Source organism: Sceloporus occidentalis, unplaced genomic scaffold (genome assembly GCF_023333645.1).
Source record: "Sceloporus occidentalis isolate IW3139 unplaced genomic scaffold, rSceOcc1.0.p SCAF_1, whole genome shotgun sequence".
Lineage (NCBI taxonomy): Eukaryota > Metazoa > Chordata > Lepidosauria > Squamata > Phrynosomatidae > Sceloporus > Sceloporus occidentalis.
Window position 1 is genome coordinate 247,973,361 of NW_028316981.1, and position 18,451 is coordinate 247,991,811.

Genomic DNA, 18,451 nt, shown 5'->3' on the forward strand with positions numbered 1-18,451 from the left:
CTGACTCTTACTCCACTTCTGACCAGAGAAGGCCATGGAGGCTGGCAGTTGGCCAGAGGCAGCCTGGATCCTTCCGCCTTCATCGTACGCATCATAATGGCGCAGAAAAGTAGTCCCTGGAAACCTTGGGCCAATGGAGGGAAAAGCCCATTGCTGTCCATTGCAAGATATTTGATGGGGAAAGTGGCCATTGCTCTGTTAGTGGACATATACTGGTTTCACAGAAATACACACACACACACACTTTGGAATAAAATCTCAGTATTTTTTTCAAAGACCAGACTGAAAAAAGTGAAAAGGCATGCAAATTCCACAAGTGTGGACATATCAAAAAGTATCCCCGACAGATGGCCATCCAGCCTCTGCTTAAAGTCCTCCAAGGAAGGAGACTCCACCAAACTCTGAGGGAGTGTGTTCCACTGTCAAACAGCCCTTATGTCAGGAAGTTCCTCCTAATGTTGAGGCAGAATCTCTTTTCCTGGAGCTTGCATCCATTGCTCCGGGTCCTAGTCTCTGGAGCAGCAGAAAACAAGTCAGCTTCCTCCTCAATATGACATCCCTTCAAGTATTTAAACAGGGCTATCATATCACCTCTTAACCTTCTCTTCTCCAGGCTAAAAATTCCCAGCTCCCTCAGTCGTTCCTCATAGGACATGGTTTCCAGACCCTTCACCATTTTAGTCGACCTCCTTTGAACACGCTCCAGTTTCTCAACGTCCTTTTTTAATTGTGCTGCCCAGAGCTGAACTACAAATCCCAGAATGCAACAGGAAGCAGACAGAGCAGTCAAAGTGGAATAGCACGGCTATAAGAGTGTAGTGCGGTAATCTGGTCAGGCATTGATAAAGATGTTAAATAGCAATGGACTTGACATGATTTTTCAGAGGGTGGTGGTTGTTTTGCTTTTGTCTTCCTCTGAGGCTGAGAGGATGTGATTTGCCTAAATGGGTTTCTATGGCCGAGCAAGGATTTGAACCCCAGTCTCCCAGTGTCCTAATCCAATTCTCAAGCCACTGCACACTGGCTCTCACTTGTTCTGGTATAGACAGCCTGAAAAGGGTTCTGTGTGTGAAGCACAAGCAAGGCAAAAAAATGGGGAGGGATGAGGCTTTGGTTTCAAAACCCATCCACCCCCCACACCCCACATGTGCTCGCTCTCTTTCTCTCTCTCAGATCTCTCACTTGGCATTTGCAAACATCCAAACAACGATACCTTTATTGGGACAACCAAAATGCACATTTATATGTTGAAAGCTTTTGAAGTCACACTGGCTGCTTGCCATTTGCAAGTGAGGATGGGAATGTCTCTATGGAGGATCATTAGCACACTTTATTGAAATGTAATACCCGAAAGTCATCAGATCATGTTTGATCTAGGAAGATAAGCAGGGTCAGCCCTGGTTAGCACCTGGATGGGAGATCACCAATTAATACCAGGTGCTGTAGGCTGTGTTTCAGAAGAAAGAACTGGCAGAAACCACCTCTTGCGTATTCTTTGCCTTAAGAAAACCTTGTGGAATTTATAGGGCCATCATACGCGCACACACACACACACACATCTTTCTTTACCAGTGCATCTGAGGAAGTAGACTTAAGTCTGTGAAAGCTCATGCTGCCAACTTCTTTCTTTCAGTTAGTCTCAAAGGTGCTATTAGATCTCGCTACGTGATGCATCGGAATTAGCCACTGACAGTTCCTTTATGAAGCTTGTGACTAGCCCACAAGCACAATGGAAGAGCCCTCAGAAATAATCTAATCCAGATAACTGCCAATTATAGCAAATCCAGCAATTGTATAAATTCTGGTGATAGGTAGCATCTGTTTAAGAATTTGTTTAGTCCAGGATGGACTACCACTGTTTGATGCACAGTCTCTTCCATACTGTTCAAATATTCTTTGTAATATTTAGTCAGAATTCCTTTGCCTGTAATTTAAACCCAATCACTTTATGTGATTTCATAAATGTTGTCTTCCTAGAATATCAAAACCATTCCTTTCTTTTAGAGACCAGGCTTCAAGTCCCCACTCAGCCATGAAAACCCATTGGATGACCTTGGGAAAATCATGCTCTGTCAGCATTTTAGGAAGGCAGCGGCAAACACCTCTGAACTAATCTTGCCAAGAAAGCTCTGTGATAGGTTTGCCATAAGTCAGAAATGGCTTGAAAGCACAGAGCAACAGAGATCTACATTATTTATTTTATTCTTTGAGTTTTAGATTTCTGTGACTGCTTTCTAAGTTTAGTAAAATGATATTGGTTATACTTATATTTTATGTTGCAGGGTTTTTACAAGTTTTTGTTGATTCTTCTTAAACATTTGAAAAGTTTTAAGTATTTAAAGAGAGTTCACTGATAATGGGCAATGAATATGTGAGGTTTTGTTTTGTTTTTTCTTGGTGTGATATTAGAATTAACCTAAATTTTGTGCCAGCTCAGTGCCAGCTCAGATAAGGCATGAATAATGATGAGTAGCTTTCTCTTTTTTTGGAGGGGAGTAACCTACTTTGTTTTATCAGCTATATAACTAATCATGACTTTGGCACAATATTTAATAATGGGTTTGGAAGCCGTCGTCATAGTACTGATTTTCAGCTTTTAAGGTCCATGGCATTCTTCCAAGCTTTTATAACAATATGTTTTTTACCTGCGGGGAAATGACAGTTAATGAGGAGAAAGGTTGTAGATCAAAAAGATGACACTGAGAGAGTGGAGAGTGAAACCTTCAATCCTACCCATCCCTCTACTCTCCCATCTGAATCCAGTTTGGGAGATTCATCACTGATTTCTATCTTTTGAGGTTTTGTTTTTTGACAGAGAGACAGCTTTATCAGGGATCTTCTGCTGTCTCATCTAATCTCACCCTTATCAACTGCCAGGGATAAAAATGTACTAGAAAAAGTAAAGCTGAGATTCTCATCGTTTTAATGCACCCTAAAAAGGAAATTTGAAGAATAGGAAAGAAAGGGCCCATACAGACAGGCCAAAATAAAGCTGCTTCAGGTCACATTGGAGGTATGCTATTTAAATGCTGCATGCATCCTAAGAGGTCAGAAGCTGCACCAAAGCTGCGCTCCAGTCCTTAGGACTGGAGCATGACTTTGGCCTGGCTTCCAGTCTCTTAAGATGCATGCAACATTTGAACAGCATACCTCCAAAGTGACCCATAGCAGCTTTATTTTGGCCTGTCTGTATGGGCCCTAAGTGTATCTTCAGGGCATCAGCATTTTTTTTTCTAAACAGGCCACAACTTGGACAGAATGAGACTTACAGAGTTCTACAGTTCTGAAACTGAAAATAAGGCTTTTGTATGTGTGCTACGTCCATCCCCTTTTAAAAATGTGAACTGACATTCTGGCTTGTTTGACCACTGTTTTCTATAGCAGCCGAACAAGGAAACTGCAGCTTGATTGCTGCATAAAAAACAGAATATTAAGCCGTGGTTTGTCAGATGTATAATGTGCCATCATATTTTACTATGTCAGCACTAACAGACTGAGATTTTGAGGTTTGCAGTTTGTAGCAAACGATTAAAGTTGTGGGTTGGAAGATGTCAGTATTGTTGTGGAATGGTTCAAATGTTATTCAGCTGTTACACCTCTTAATAACTTGGACGTTACTGAAGTGTTACTATTAAAGAATTATCATTTTCTTTCATTCCAGGAATCTTTATTTATTTAAAGCATTTGTTAAAAGAAATCCTGCCAGTTGGCATAAAACATTTAAGACTACTAATGCAGCTAACAATTAGAATGCAATACTTTTAGCTGCTACTGATAGTCTTTTCTGCAGAATGGCTTTAGGAATGGCAGCATCTTTGTAAATAAAAATGTAAATTTAAATGTTCTCACTTCTGTGTTTATGAAGGAAATGCCAGTTTCCTACTTCCAGTGAAGAAAGGAGTGTGTGTCATAGCCATATTTCACTATACTTTGGTGAAATTTACTGTATATACCCATGTATAAGTCTAGAAATTTAGGTAAAAAAATTGACCCAAAAAACCTGGGTCAACTTATCCACAGGCCAATGTAAGTACTGCATCTTAACTCTTATTTAAAATAAGGAACCACGCCCTGGTGAAAGGCAAAAGTATAATCTATCCTGGAAGAATCAACACCCTCTACTCTCTCATCCATCCAGCCTTAAGAGTAAACACAAAGAGTTATGTCTCCTGGAATTTTGTAAGTTCTTTGACATTGTTTTTGCTTTCCTTCATCCTTTATCTCCTTTGTTATATGCCCCTAAGTTTTACTCTCGGTTTATCCACAGGTCATATCAAAATCCATAATTTTGGCCCCCAAATTTGCCCTTGACTTCTACATGAGGTCAGCCTATAATCGAGTATATACAGTATTAAAGGGAAGCAGAAGTAAACCAGAGAAGAAGGAGGACGTTTTGGGTGGTAGTGATGTGGCAAGAGAAGAAACAATCGGATGAAAGCTTAGTCTGTGTCTGCAAGAAGGAAAATAAAATGTTCCCACTCCATTCCTGCATTGACCTGCTCAGATGACATAAGGGGCCAAAACGAGTGAAACATGGGTCCAATCTGCACTCCAGAGTGATTCTCCAGATTAAAAAAGAGTTCCCATTTGTTGCAGATTGGGCCAAAAACTCCAGAGATTCCCCTGAACATGTGGAATATGTGCCAGTGCAGTGAAGGAGAAGGGCTGTCATCACGTAGGCTGAAGAGGTCAGGAGGAGGCACCCTGGGCTAGGAGGGCTGCTGGCTTCTTTCTGTCCAGAAATTGCAATTCCTGCCACAGCATTGTCACTAGTTCGCTTTGTTCTTCCGGCACATACTGCATTTTAATGGGACTGTGGTCAGGATGGGAAAGCGGAGTATGTGGACAGTGCTGCCACTATCAACCCATTGTGGGTGTCAGTTGTGTGGACAGCTCGTCCTGGATCTGGAAGCCCTAATGGTAAGCCAGCCTTTTTTCCCTGTCAGTGCAGACACAACCTTAGAACATCATGGCCTCTGTTTCATTTACTGATGAAAGAGGAACTGAAATAGAAATAGAAATGGGAAAACTTGGGCTCTCCTGTTATTCTGGACTACAAATCCCACAGTTTCTTACCACTGCTATGTTGGCTGGATCTGCTAGGAATTTTATGCCAAAATATTCTCAAGGGCCAAAGGCTGCCCTCCACTGAACAAGTGGGGAAGACGGTTACATTATTTAACCATTTAATCGAGGTTTTGCCCTTTAAACTAAAATGTATTCTTGTACCCTATAAAGCTATTTTCTTCTGTGCAATAAATATGGATGGATGGATGGATGAACTGATCATTGTACCACAAATGCTTCCTTTAGTTGCTCTAATGAGGATGTTTAACTCCTTTAACATTTTAAAATTATGTTTGATTCTAACTGTCCCTTACAATTATCAAGAATTCTGTTACAGATAGGAAGGAATATAATGGGTACAGCATGTCATTACTGCTCCTGTCTTTTGCAGAAAAGAACAGAGTCAATAGACTGTCTGACTGATACTGCAAGGAACTAGACAGGAACTGGGCATACTATAGCTGATTATTCAAGGTAAAGTAAATAGGAAAAGAACGGTAGGAAAGAAAATAACATCTCTCATGGAAAACCCGCAAGAAGGGTTTAAAGTGCAAGCCTGGAGCCTCCAAGTCTGCCTTTTATGGGCCGTTCACTTTCTTCAGATGCCCAGGACTGCTCTTTTTCCAACTCATCCAAAGGACAAAATGCCTCATCTGGAAACCTCCGGTTTTTTAACAGGTTGCAACTCCTGATACATATGTTTAATGTGGGAAGGGGGAGCCCTTGTTCTTGAAAACCAGAAGTAAACTTTAAGCCAAGGTTGTGACATGTAAGTCCTCCTTAGGTGTTCTAGAGACGGGTTATCTAAACATTTAAGGAGGGCAGATGTACCTGAATTGGAGAAGCCACTGGTAAATTTCATCGCTCATGATGCTTGTGCACAATGATGGAGATGACCACTTGGGGAAAAAATTGGGTAGTGGTATATATGGAAAGGTTTAAGTAGCTAAAATCCCCTTTGACACTGTGTATATGACAGATATTGCCTTCAATTCCCGGCTAGCTACAAATATGTATAGTTCTGTTTTTCTACAAATTCATAGTTGGCCTATCAGGCAAACCTTTGGCTTTCAATTACACATGTATAATTAGACAAATAAAAGAATGTAAAAAAATAGATTTTAACAGCTGATTCTAGATATTCATAAGTATGTTTAATAAGCTATTATTTGATGTCCTGTGGCTATAGCAGCCATTAGCTTGAAGCTCTGGGATTATTTAAGAAAATGTCATAATTAAATATGAGCAACTGAAAAATGAGACATATTTATCTCTTAGTTTTACAAACAGACAATTAATTGGTTTAAATTATAGTTGGTTCTAGTGCCATGGCTTATTTATAGTGTAAATGAGGATTTATTACTTTGTTTTGCTTCTGGGGATGTAGCACTGGCCAAGTTTTGCCATTCCATACTATGTTTATATGATTATTATAGCTCCTTTGTAGAATGATGAATGAGAGTGGACTGCCAAGAAGGTGTTCTTTTATTGTATTTTAGATTTATAACACACTTTATGCACATTGGCTCACATTTAGGCTTATAACAACCTTATAAAATAAACTTAAAGCTACTGCTACAAAAAAACGGGGGGGAGAGAAACACTTATTAAAATAACTCATACCTCTCCCTCTGCACCAAAAGTCTTTCCACACAATTGGATTTTTGGTGCAATAAATATGCTGTCGTTTCTAAATTTTATTCCATAGTCCACACATTTTACAATGTCTGGGCTTTTTTCCTTAATTAAAAAAGAGGCAGAGGTAAGGCAGAGGGATGCGATGGATATATAAAATGATGCATGGTGAGGAGAAAGTGGATAAGGAAAAGGTAGTCTTCTTCTCTCATAATACTAGAACCCAGGGTTATACACTTCTTCAGAGGCCAGCCAGCCAGCTAGGCTCCACTTGGCTCTCCTCACCGCTGGAGGAGGCCTTGCTGCGGCAGCGACCTCCTCCTTTGGGGCCCAGCCAGCCATTTAGGCCCAGCGCAGCTCCTCCTCAGGCCTTGTCCCGAGCCCTCCTTGAGCCCAGCAAGGCCTAACATGGCAGCTAGGTCTTGCATCATGCCGCCGCTGCCGTGCTAAAAGTGTGGCAGCAAAGGAGGAGACAGAGGAGGAGGAGGAGGAGGAGGAGGTGGGTGCTGGGAGCCGAGACTGGCGCCAAACCCGGGACGGGACATTCAAAACGATTAAAAAACGTGAATGTCCTGGCAGAAATCGGGATATGGCAACCCTAGGTGGGTGGGACAACTCTGCTGGTCCCTCACAGCAGATGACAAGCACTGCGCTACAGAATTCTAAGTCCATAGTGTTGTTATGCTCCTTCAAGTCAAGTCCAATTTACAGCAACCTTGTCCTAGGATTTTTTTGACAAGATGAATTCAGAGGATGTTTGCCATTGCCTTCCTCTGAGTCTGAGGGATTCAGCAAGGGAGAGAGCCTCAGAGGACTTACCCAAGGTCACCCAGTGGTTTTCCAGGGCTGAATGGGGACTCAGACTTTGGTCTCTCAAAGTCCTTCCAACACTCAAACCACAACACTATACTATTTCTCTCTGTCCCTCACCAAACTACAAAACCCAGAATTCCATAGGAAAGAACCATTAATGTGAGGTCATACTTCTGTAACCTGTGCAGTGTGGAAACTCACCACACTACTATTTAGTGTCTTTGATCTAATGTTGTTCCCAAATTGCTCTTATTTTATTTTATTTTATTTTATTTTATTTTATTTTATTTTATTTTATTTATGGTATTTATACCCCGCCCTTCAGCCCTAAAGGCTATCAGAGCGTCTTACAATTATTATTTTTAATTAGATGGTTCCCTGCCCTCAGGCTTACAATCTAAAAGACACAACACAAAATCTTCTAACTCTGGCACTTGAGACTCCCCTTGAGTATGTTTTCTTCTCTGCTGCTTCAGATGCCTCAGATCCTCAGAGCAGGGAAGCTTTCAACTTTGTGAAAGTTCTCTGGCTAAACTGCAAGTCTTTAAAATGTCACATTTGGTGTGCTGACAATGTGAGCAAGAATTATGCTGCACTATATTTTTATTTCCTTCTAGCATATAATTATGTCTCATTATAATTTTACTTCCATGCAGTGTTAAATAAGCTAAAATTAATTTGTTCTTAATACAGTTTTTAATGATGTCACACCCCCAGTCCACTTCAGATCCTCAGACACTGTGGGAAAGTGCATAGAATCTAACTTGGTATCCAGCCATCATAGTTCAAGGCAATTTTTTTACCAAATTGAGATTATTTCTGAAATATGCAAGTTGTTCATAAGGACTTGATCGTGACTTAGGCCCTATACAGACCAGCACTTTGGGCCGGCATGGGGATGGAGTCGGGGTGTAGTGTCAAGTCTGCCCCCAGGGTGCTGTGCACTGCTCCACATGGTGTATGACATCACTGCGCTCCTCCAGTGCTGCGTCCATATGACACAGTGCCAAAAGAGTGCTGTATAGCCACAGTGCCGTGACTATCACACCCTTTCTAGGACGCAAAAAGGAGCCACTTTTTGCAGCTTCTTTTCGTACTCTGGAAAGGCTGGATTGAGGCTATGGTGTGAGGTTGCCATGACCCTGATCTGGCTAGGAAAGGGGCAGCTGGAGCCACTTAGTCATAAGGTACAGTGGACCCTTGTTATACGGTAGGGTTTTGTTCCAAGATCCCCTGTGGATAACAAAATCCGTGTATGCTCAAATCCCATTAAATATAATAACATAGCAAAATAGTTCCTTTATAAAAAATGGAAAATCAAGGTTTGATATTTGAAATGTATACTTTTTTAAAACATTTTCAAACTGTGGATGCTTGAATCCATGTATAAAAAATCTGTGTGTAAGAAGGGCCAACTGTAGAACCATAGAGATCCATGAAACTTAAATTAGTCGTGGCTGATTTAAGTTCCATTTATTTAAGTAGGTCTAGTCAAAGTATGACTATGTCCAATTCCATCTCTCCCTTTAAGGTGTATTTTTGTTGAGTTTGTTTATTGTTAGTACATGCCCAAATTCTAGAATTTGGATACATCAGTCTTTCTCAGTCCAGTGCCCAGATTTGTTGGACTACAATTTTTAGAAGGGCATTAGGCTGGAGAAGCCTGGAAGACAGCAACGAATCAGCAGAGCTTGGAAAGTTATTTTTAGGAGGAATAAATAAAAATGATGTGTTGAAGTCATCCATAACCAGGCAGTATCAAGACACATCTGAGCAGTGTCAGGACATACTAGAGCCATCCATAACTAATCAGCATTCAGCTGTGGATGGCTTCAGCCTGTCATTGCACTCATTCTTCTTAAAAATAACTTTCCATGCTTTGCACATCAGCAAAATCATCCAAGTTTTTATCTATCAGTCTTGGGGATATTTTATGGTAGAGCAGTAGAGGATGACTGAATCATGATCCAATAAGATCTACAATTCTGTTAATCCAATTATAAATTCTTTGTGATAGTTAGCAGGAGTAGATATTTATCATCTGATACAAACCCTGGAGCCTGGATTGTGGTTGGACTTTTTCACATTTACAAATTGTAGGTGGGTGGCTTTTATTAATTCTGCAATCAGATTGTTGGATTTGTGCTAATATAGATTGTAATCCACCATGCAGTTAAATAAAGCTAAGTTCTATAATAAAAGAACGGGAGGCTATAAATGTCATGGTAATTAAATAATTTTTAAAAATCTATTGAAATAAGTGAGCTTAAGGCTGTTCTCTTAAACACGATTTACTATGGGCATGGAAGTGTAATTTACTTCTAAACATTCGGAAGACTGCACAGTTGTGTTGGTGGGGGTGGGGGGGGGTAGAGAAACAATACAGTTTGAAAAATAAGCATAGCTTTCAAAATATCTTTTACAAATCTTTCAGCAGAAATGCTTGAAGCTACATTTTTCCTACAGAAAAAGAAAGCTTGCTTTAAACAAATCCAGCGATGAAATTTTCTGTATTTTAATTTACTGTTGTTGTTTTGAACCCACAAGGTAATTTGCAAGCTTTTAAGTCACATTACAGAGTTAAATCATCTTGTCTATATTTCATGCTTTGCTGCAGGATGCATTAATTTAACATGTCAGCAAAGTACAGAACCAGTTGTTTATTAAAACAATTTTGAAGAATGACCAACATTTTATGCCAAGCAATGCAGCAAGATTAAGAAAGGTTCAAAGCACAGTACTTTGTATTCTGCTAATACCGGGTAATTCTTAGTGGCATGTGTCTGCTTGAAACAGTGTAATGTATTTATATCAGGTTTTGTGTTGGTGAATTTAAAAGAGGCATTACAGCAAGAAAATGTAATGTACATATTAAACAGTGTTTCTTGTGCTGCATTAAATTATGCTTGCCTTGTGGTAAACCCTGTGTTTTTCTTTCTCATTGTTGAGAGAAAAAATGATTTATAATTGCATTTATGTTTCAGATCCTATCATTGGAGTATCATTGCTATCTGGTGACTGTCTACTGATATATAAAGTATGGTTGGCAATTAAAATGTACCATGCGTGTAATTGCAGAGGAATGTTTTATTGTTTCGACAGGGCAAAGATGTTCTGGATTCAGGGCCGGACACTACAGGTGGCAAGATGTTCAAGACCACTACAAAGACTGCTATCTGAAGCAAATGCCAATTTACCTGTGTTAACGTTGTTCACCAAGGTAAATATGATAGGCTTTTTGTAATAAATCAGATAGGATGGCCCAAAAGGCAGATTTGGAAACCACAGTTTTCAGTTAAACATAATTCACTGTCAGCAGCTGTTTTGCCAACAGGCAAGTTTTTTTTTCCTTAAGAGGATTCAGAGGCAATGAATACACTAATAGGGTGAAGCTTAAAGATTTTATTGGTAAATCGCAAATAAGATTACAGTGCTTTTGTTCCTTCTGCTGTTGGGAATCCCTTGGAGAATTACAACAGATGGATCCCTGGAGCTAGTTAGTGTGTAACACCTTTATCGCCATCACTCTACACACAGTGGTTCATTTGTCAGGGATATTCCTGAAATGTGTTTACCATCATTCTTATCTTGGTCACAATCAAGGTGGATACTTTTCTTATGGACTAGAGCAGATGGGCAGGAAAAAGCAGGTCGATCCTGGGTTTTCTGAGAGCAAGTTGAAAGCCCTCTGTCTACATGGTCCACTCCCATGTGAAACCATGTGACATTAAGCGGTTATTTTGAGGGCAGTTATTTTTTCTAGTCACCTCCCCACCAGGCACGCTCATCGTCGCACAAACACATTGCCTGCAATCTCCAAAAAACTCCCTCTTCTGACCTAGATGCCATTCCATTGGACACTTGCTGGTAGGATTGGCCACACAGTCTCATGTGCGATGCACTGCTTGTACAGTGCATTGGTGTGTAGAGTGATACGTTGGCAAGGCCAAATCATGGATCTGCCCATACATGCCCCCTTCACCCCATGCCCCCCCGCCTTGGATTGTCTGGTTTGTGTATCATGTACAGCGGGCCCTCAGTATCTGCGGGGGGATCCATTCCGGATCTCCTTGTGGATGTCATGGCCAGCCAAGAGCCAGACTCAGAGGATGAGGAGGAGGAGGATGTAGCTTCTCTAGTGCAAGGGGAAATTGAGGCTACACCAGGTGCTAATCCTGCTCTGCCAGATCCCAGCTGCAACCTCCCAGTCCCAGAGGAGGAGGCTCAGCCAGGTCCTAGTGCTGGAGGGATTCCTCCTGAGGCTCACCAGCCTAGTGGTGACTCTGGGGAAGAGCTAAGCCTGGAGGTGCCTTCCTTTAAGCAACGCAGGGCTGAGAGTGCTTGCGTGCGTTGGTCCAGGAGGATTGCTGAGAGACAATTGGCAAACAAGTCTCAGCTGGCACTGAGAAGAGAGTCTCCTACTTAAACACCTGTGAGACACTGACTCGGTGCCAGAGTTTATTGCAGTATCCTTCTGTGTGATTACTGTCAGCACTAGCTCCTTGCTCCCTGGAACCCTTGACTTTGGAATGGACTGGACTCTTGTTACCTTCTGGCTGCCCTGACCTTGGACTGAACTGATGTCTGTGGACTCTGGAATCCTGACCTTGGCTTTGTTACTGGTGTGCTTCTTGTGGACTAACCGAAAGGTCTGTAGCCTGCCTTTTAGCTCCTTTTTTGTTAAACAATCCTTATCAATGTTTGTTTGGACTTGTGCTGGCTGTAGTCCAGGACAGTGGATACCAAAATCTGTGGATGCTTAAGTCCCATTGTCCTCAATGATGGTGTGGCCACATAAATATGCCACCATTGGAGACAATGAGAATTCATTTCATGCATCCTTTCTCCCTCCCTGCTTTCACTTGTGGTGGTGGCTGGCTAGGGGCCTCCTCTTCCACTGCTGCAGCTGCTTCTTCCCCTGCCGTGGCTTCCTCCCACCTCTTCCTCCTTCTTTTCCATGGCTTCCCCCTGTCTCATCCCATTTTTTCATTCCTCTTCCACAGCTTCCTCCCACCTTTTCCTCCACAACGTGGGCTTGCCTACGTGGACTTAAATCCGCAGATGGCAAGTCCGCGGATATGGAGGGCCCACTGTAATTACATCCATTGCATTACTGATGATCACATTTTTGCATTGGTGCAGTCCCATACTGCTATTGGGCTGTTTATATGCCAGTGTAATGAAGCACATTTTCTGCCTTGAGTTGGAGTATCCCAGCTAATTTTTGCTCCAGTTTTTAGCCCCAGAGCATGGCTTCATTTTGCTTTCCACCCAATTTTGCCTCGTGCGTCATCTATACACCCCATCTTCAAAGTGGTTAAAAGCCACTTTATTTGGTCAGGGTGGATTACGCAATGAGCTAGCCTTAATATATGACAGGCAGCCTATCCAGGTAACTATGGGGCTCTCCTAGATACTCCTGTGCCTGGTGGCCAAAATTGAAAGTCTTTTCAAGTGTATCCTAGAGCTAGCTAGCTTAGGAAAAAGCAATAAACAGAACATAGATGGCTGATCAAAGAACCCGGGCTTCATTAAATAGGAGATTCGGGCATGAGAGATATGACTCTTGAATACCAACTAACTCCTTCACATCAGTGTTATCTTTTGCATTGCTTTTACGGTAGTTTGCTGGTCTGTAGTTTCAGCTCAGATGGGATTGATAGCCCAGTCAATAGGAGAAGGAGCCATGCTGGCTTGCAAGAACAAAGTTAGGCCATTAAGCTTATCAGTCATCAGTAGCCAGATCTGCGCTGGCCATACTATCTAGGCATACCATCTAGTCACCTCAGCAGCTGGTTTGGAGACTCTTGAAAGGCCAGAATGGTGTTTGTTATTTACTTTACTATTATTGTGTAATAATACGTCTGGTAGGGGTGGGTGAGGAGAGGTGCTTGCAAGATTTTCTTCCAAGTTAGAGTGACTTGGCTGGCCTTTGGAACTATATACTTGGCCTTGGGCAAATGGAGGACATTGTACACTACTTTGCCTTAGGCAGCAAAATAACTGGTCTGACCCTGAGCCAAATAGTTGTTTCTAGGATACTCTCAGGAAGAGGTTGTTCATATTTTTTATTTACCTCGGTGTATGAAAGCCAGAACTGTTGTACTTACAGTAACACATGAAACTGTCTTGTGCCAAATCAGATCATTGGTTTATTTAGCCTGGCACTGTCTACTTTCTGGCTGTACTTCTCTACTGTTCCCAGTATAGCTGTTTTTCATCATCTGTTACTCAGTCTTTCTAACAGGAGATATTAGGGGCTGCACCTGGAGCCAACTAGTGTGTTCTACCATTACTAACAACTATCATATTTGAGTGATTAGAAGCACCCAGCCAATGTAATCTTTTCACTAGGGGTGAGGAAGTATGCCATGTGCAAACCGTGGGTTGGATATGACTTTCAACCTTTTTTTTGTTCTTCCCAAGCCCCATGGCTCCCCTAAAGCCACCTTCTTATGTTATCCACAACTCATAACAAAAACAAATAAAAAAAACAGCTAAAATTACAGGATGTGATAATGTGGTCCCTAGTTATTAACATATTTAAACTTTTGCCAAAAATGTGGGTGTATTACCTGCCAGGGTAGTGCAAGGGTGAGGAATTGCCCCCATTACAGTTGCCTGCTCCTGCTTTCCATATTTATTTGACCTTTTTGCTGTTGTTTTTTAAGGCAGGAATTAACCATCTTCAAATCCTATATAGTAGCACTTCCTTCCGTCTGTTCACTGCCTACCAGTTTCAGTGCAATGGTTCTTTGGATTGGACCTACACCTCAGTTCAGACAGATATTTCAAAACGTGTCCAGAATGTTTGAAAAAGGGAAGAAAAACATTGGACACAAAGCATAATTGGTCCCATCGAATGAATGGAAAATTTCATCCTGGAATATTTTGTATAGCTAATATGATGCAATTAAGCCAAGTCAAAGCATTATCAGGTATATTGTTCAAAGCCATTTCTTTCTATGTGGCAACATTAAACTTGCAGGTCTATCTCTGCCAGCTGCCTGTGCAGTTTATAATCCAAAAGTCAATGAGGTGGTGAATAAGCAGGATTACTTTTAGAGGTTAATAATTGGGTAGGAGAAAAGTCTTTTGTGATGCCTTAGCACATGCTGAGTCGTAGCAGTTTGAAATTTTAAGGGCAAATTGTCACCAACAAACTGGAAAGGGTATTCTAAACCTGATCTTTCTTAATTGCAAGTCTATTTGAATCTGTGATCGAAGGTTTTGGATTTTATTTTAAGGGAACATTGAGAATTACTGGCAATTTCGAATGAAATTATCTTCTTTCTTTTAATAGCTTCATTTTGTTTTCTCAGCTTGGGTCCACTCAGTCCAGCTTCAGTTACGTTTTTAAGTGAAGAGAAAGTGTGGCATGAAAATGTACAGAAGGAGTAAACCTACCATTTTACATTCTTGATGCTCAGCAGGACTGTGTGTTTGTTCTGTAGAAAATTCAGCTTTCCATTTGAAGTAGGAGCAACTGAGAAATCTTGGGAGGGTATTACCTTTTAGATCTTCTTTAGTGTCCCATCAAAGCAGCTTAAAGCTAGGCTGCTGAGCATCTTACTAGTAAGAGTATTATTTTAAGAGAAGGGTTCTTGCTGGAGCTACATCCCTATTTTGAGAATATTCTCAGTATTTGCCTTAGTATTTGGTAGAGAAAAGGGAAGAGGGGGAGGTGCTATGTTACCTACCTTTATATTTCTGGAATATGAATTCTTCTAAATGAAAACCCATAGTGGAACATACATTTCCACCTACATTAGCTGTATAAGGATTTGACCTGTTTGAGTCCTAAAAACAATAAAACATACTCCCACTTATTAAAAATTACTTATTTTTAAAAATATCATAGGATCTCATGGTAAAAAATGTTTAGAGAGGTATTAGCTAGCAACTTTCTATGGTTCCAGTCAGCCATTGTCCCATTGGGGATTCTTGGAGTTGTGGTCCAATTTTTTTTCTTTTACAAGCTGGTCATGTTGGCCAAAACTCATTATTGGAGCATAACCTTGCATTCAGAAAATCGCAGATTCAGTCCCACTAAATCAAGCTTCAGGAGTGTTTGGCCCTCCAGGATTTCGTGGGCTACAGCTCTCATAAACCTTTGGCATGGCCCATGCTGGTTGAGACTTCTGGGAATTGAATTCCAAAACACCTGGAAGAACAAAACACCTGGAAGAAAATTTAACATAAATTGTTAAATTTATGTTAAATTTATGCTAAACAGATCAAGTAGCTGCTGATTGTAAGACCTGTGGTACGCTAAGAAACAGAATGTGCAAATGGTTCTGTCACTCTTGCACCAACAGGCTATTCCTTTGTTCAATACTAGTGGATTCAGTCATTAATATGTAATAGTATATGGCAGGGGTGGGCAACCTTTTTGAGCCAGGGGCCGGGTTGCTGTCCCTCAGACAACTGGAGGGCCGAAGCCAAAAAATAAATAAATATTTTTTAAAAAAATTAAATAAATAAATAAACCGGGACAAATGTAGGACAAAATTTTCAAATGGAGGACGTGTTTTTTTTAAAATGGATGACACGCAAAAAAATTTGCTAATTTTAAAAAAATGTTAATATAAATGCATGTTTCGGAGGCTTCTATAGACAATTGCCCCCCTTGCCTGCCGCTTGCCCCCCTTGCCCGCCGCTTGCCCCACCTTGCCCGCCTCCTCCTGATAGGTCAAAGGCCCCACGCCCTCACGCGAGAGGCCAAAGGCTCCGGCGGCAATCGGTGGCAGGACCTGGCTGGGGCCAGTCCCAAGGCCTTGCCGGGCCGCATCCGGCCCGCGGGCTGCAGGTTGCCTACCCTTGGTATATGGAAATTAAGAAGCTCTCATTATGATGTCTTTTTTGTTGTTAGGAAAGGAACTTCTTTTAATTACTCTCTTGGTTCTTTCTGTCCTTCTTAAGAATCCATGTCCCTTGTGTGATGAAGCCAAAGTGGTGCTGGAGCCATACAAGCACAAGGTAATTCCACATGGAAATGAAATCATTTCAGCCCCCACACTGCACCATAATTTAGCATTTGGTAAAGGACTTTGATTTTATTTGCACGTGTTGCTCTTTCTTCCAAACAATGTCACACTGAGTTCCCGTAAAAATAAAGACAAAGACTTTTCCAACTTTGTGATTCATCAGAAACCCACACAAAAATATGATACCATAACGTGAGCTATTTTTGCCACCCAGAAACCCCTCCCAGCTGATCATTGTCTCATCTTGCTGTAAATACTCACCTTGGTAGACGAGGCTTGTTGGAGAAATAGTAAATCAAAGTTGGTCCAACTTAGCCTTTTGTTTAGGATATAGTTGCGTGCCCCCCTGGTTGAAGGACTGCATTGGCCCACCCCATGGGATCTTGATGAGCTGGATACTCACACACACTGCCCACACACCCTAATATTTAATTTTACTTTTTAAAATTAATTTGGCCTCAAATTTGCATATTGGAAGTTGCAGGAAGACAATTTTCCTTCCTTTTTGCACCCTCTTCCCCACTGTTTAGGAAGCTCTTTTTTCCAACAGGAAGATGTAAGCAGTCAAAGCACTCCCAGCAGATGACATTTTGACTGTTAGAAGTAAGCCGCTTTGATTGTTTGGTAACAGAAAGCGGGGTATAAATAAGTTTATTATTATTATTATTATTAGTCAACCAGAAGTTTCCACATGACTTTCTGTTACAAAAAAAGTCCTCTCCTGTACCTAAAATAACCCAGGGAGGCTCAAAAAACATGAAGAAACAGAATACCGCATTCCATGGGGCAATTAAAAAAAATAGGAGCTCTGGTGGCCCTAGAGGCCTTAAAATGGCCTTAGTAAGCTAAGTGTATGCCTTCTTTAGAAACTGCTGACTCTGCACTGTGGTCTGAAATGTATTTTGTCATCCCAATCATTTCAGTCCAATTTACTCAGTAAGCATCCTCAGTTTTTAGTCTTATAGAATCACTGAGTTGGAAGAGACCACAAAGACCATCTAGTCCAACCACCTGCCATGCAAGAATACACAGTCAAAGCACTTCCAGCAGAGAACATTTGACCGTTAGCTATTAATTTTTGTTGTCTTGAACAGTTTATTTTACAGGAAGTAGACATCACCCTTCCAGATCATTCGTCCTGGTTTGAAAAATATAAGTATGACATCCCTGTCTTTCATTTGAACGGGCAATTTCTAATGAAGCATCGAGTGGATATCAAAAAACTGGAGAATCAGTTGTTAACCCTAGAGTTGCAAGATGATGGCAACAAATGAAGAAAAATGAAGATACTTGATTATGAACTAGGAAGGAATACATAGATAATTTTTATGCCTTATTAACAAATAAAACTATGTTAACTGCATGAGTTTCTTGAAATGAATATATATGTTTAACTCAGTTTTGTAAAAATGATCAGGCCCTTCAGATTGCTGTGCACTTTGCTCCTCCTACATTCGTAGAATCATAGCATGGAAGAGCCCATAAAAGCTATCTAGTCCAACCCCTGCATTGTAGAAACACTCATCCAAAGCACTCACAAAAGGTGGTTATCCAACCTCTGTTTAAAAACCTCCAAAGGAGGACACCACTCTCTTGAGCAATCTATTTCATTGTCAAATAGCTATTACAATAAATATGTTCTTCCTAATAAGTAGGTGAATTCTCATTTCTTGTAATTTTAATCCACTGATCCATAGACCAGTTTCAGCAGAAAACCAACTCATTCAGTCTTCAAATATTGCAATCTTCAACTCAGAGTAAGCCCTGCTGAACTCAGTTGGGTTTAGCACTGAATAGACATCTTGAGGCTTTGGAAAGATACAGTACAAAAAAAGCTGTTTCTCACTGACACATTTGTCTAATTGTTATTATGCCCTTCATGGCAATAAAGAAACCAGGCACCTCTTTGCTCATAAGGATGCATAATGTGGAGAAAAGACATAGGAGAC

General features: G+C 40.9%; 1 protein-coding gene across 1 annotated transcript; it reads left to right on the forward strand.

Moving 5' to 3' along the window:
* The first annotated feature begins 7,962 nt into the window (after positions 1–7,962).
* CUNH5orf63 (chromosome unknown C5orf63 homolog) lies at positions 7,963–17,865 on the forward strand. Its single transcript, XM_089491375.1, has 4 exons — positions 7,963–8,089; positions 10,618–10,735; positions 16,438–16,494; positions 17,597–17,865. Coding segments are annotated over exons 1-4 (357 nt in total). The 5' UTR covers positions 7,963–8,087; the 3' UTR covers positions 17,777–17,865.
* Positions 17,866–18,451: the final 586 nt, after the last annotated feature.

What these genes read in the sequence shown, in the direction of transcription:
- CUNH5orf63 (XM_089491375.1), top strand. An exon ending in TGTTAACGTTGTTCACCAAG is followed by an intron (nt 10,736 to 16,437) that starts GTAAATATGATA and finishes GTCCTTCTTAAG; the next exon opens with AATCCATGTCCCTTGTGTGA. An exon ending in TGGAGCCATACAAGCACAAG is followed by an intron (nt 16,495 to 17,596) that starts GTAATTCCACAT and finishes TGTCTTGAACAG; the next exon opens with TTTATTTTACAGGAAGTAGA.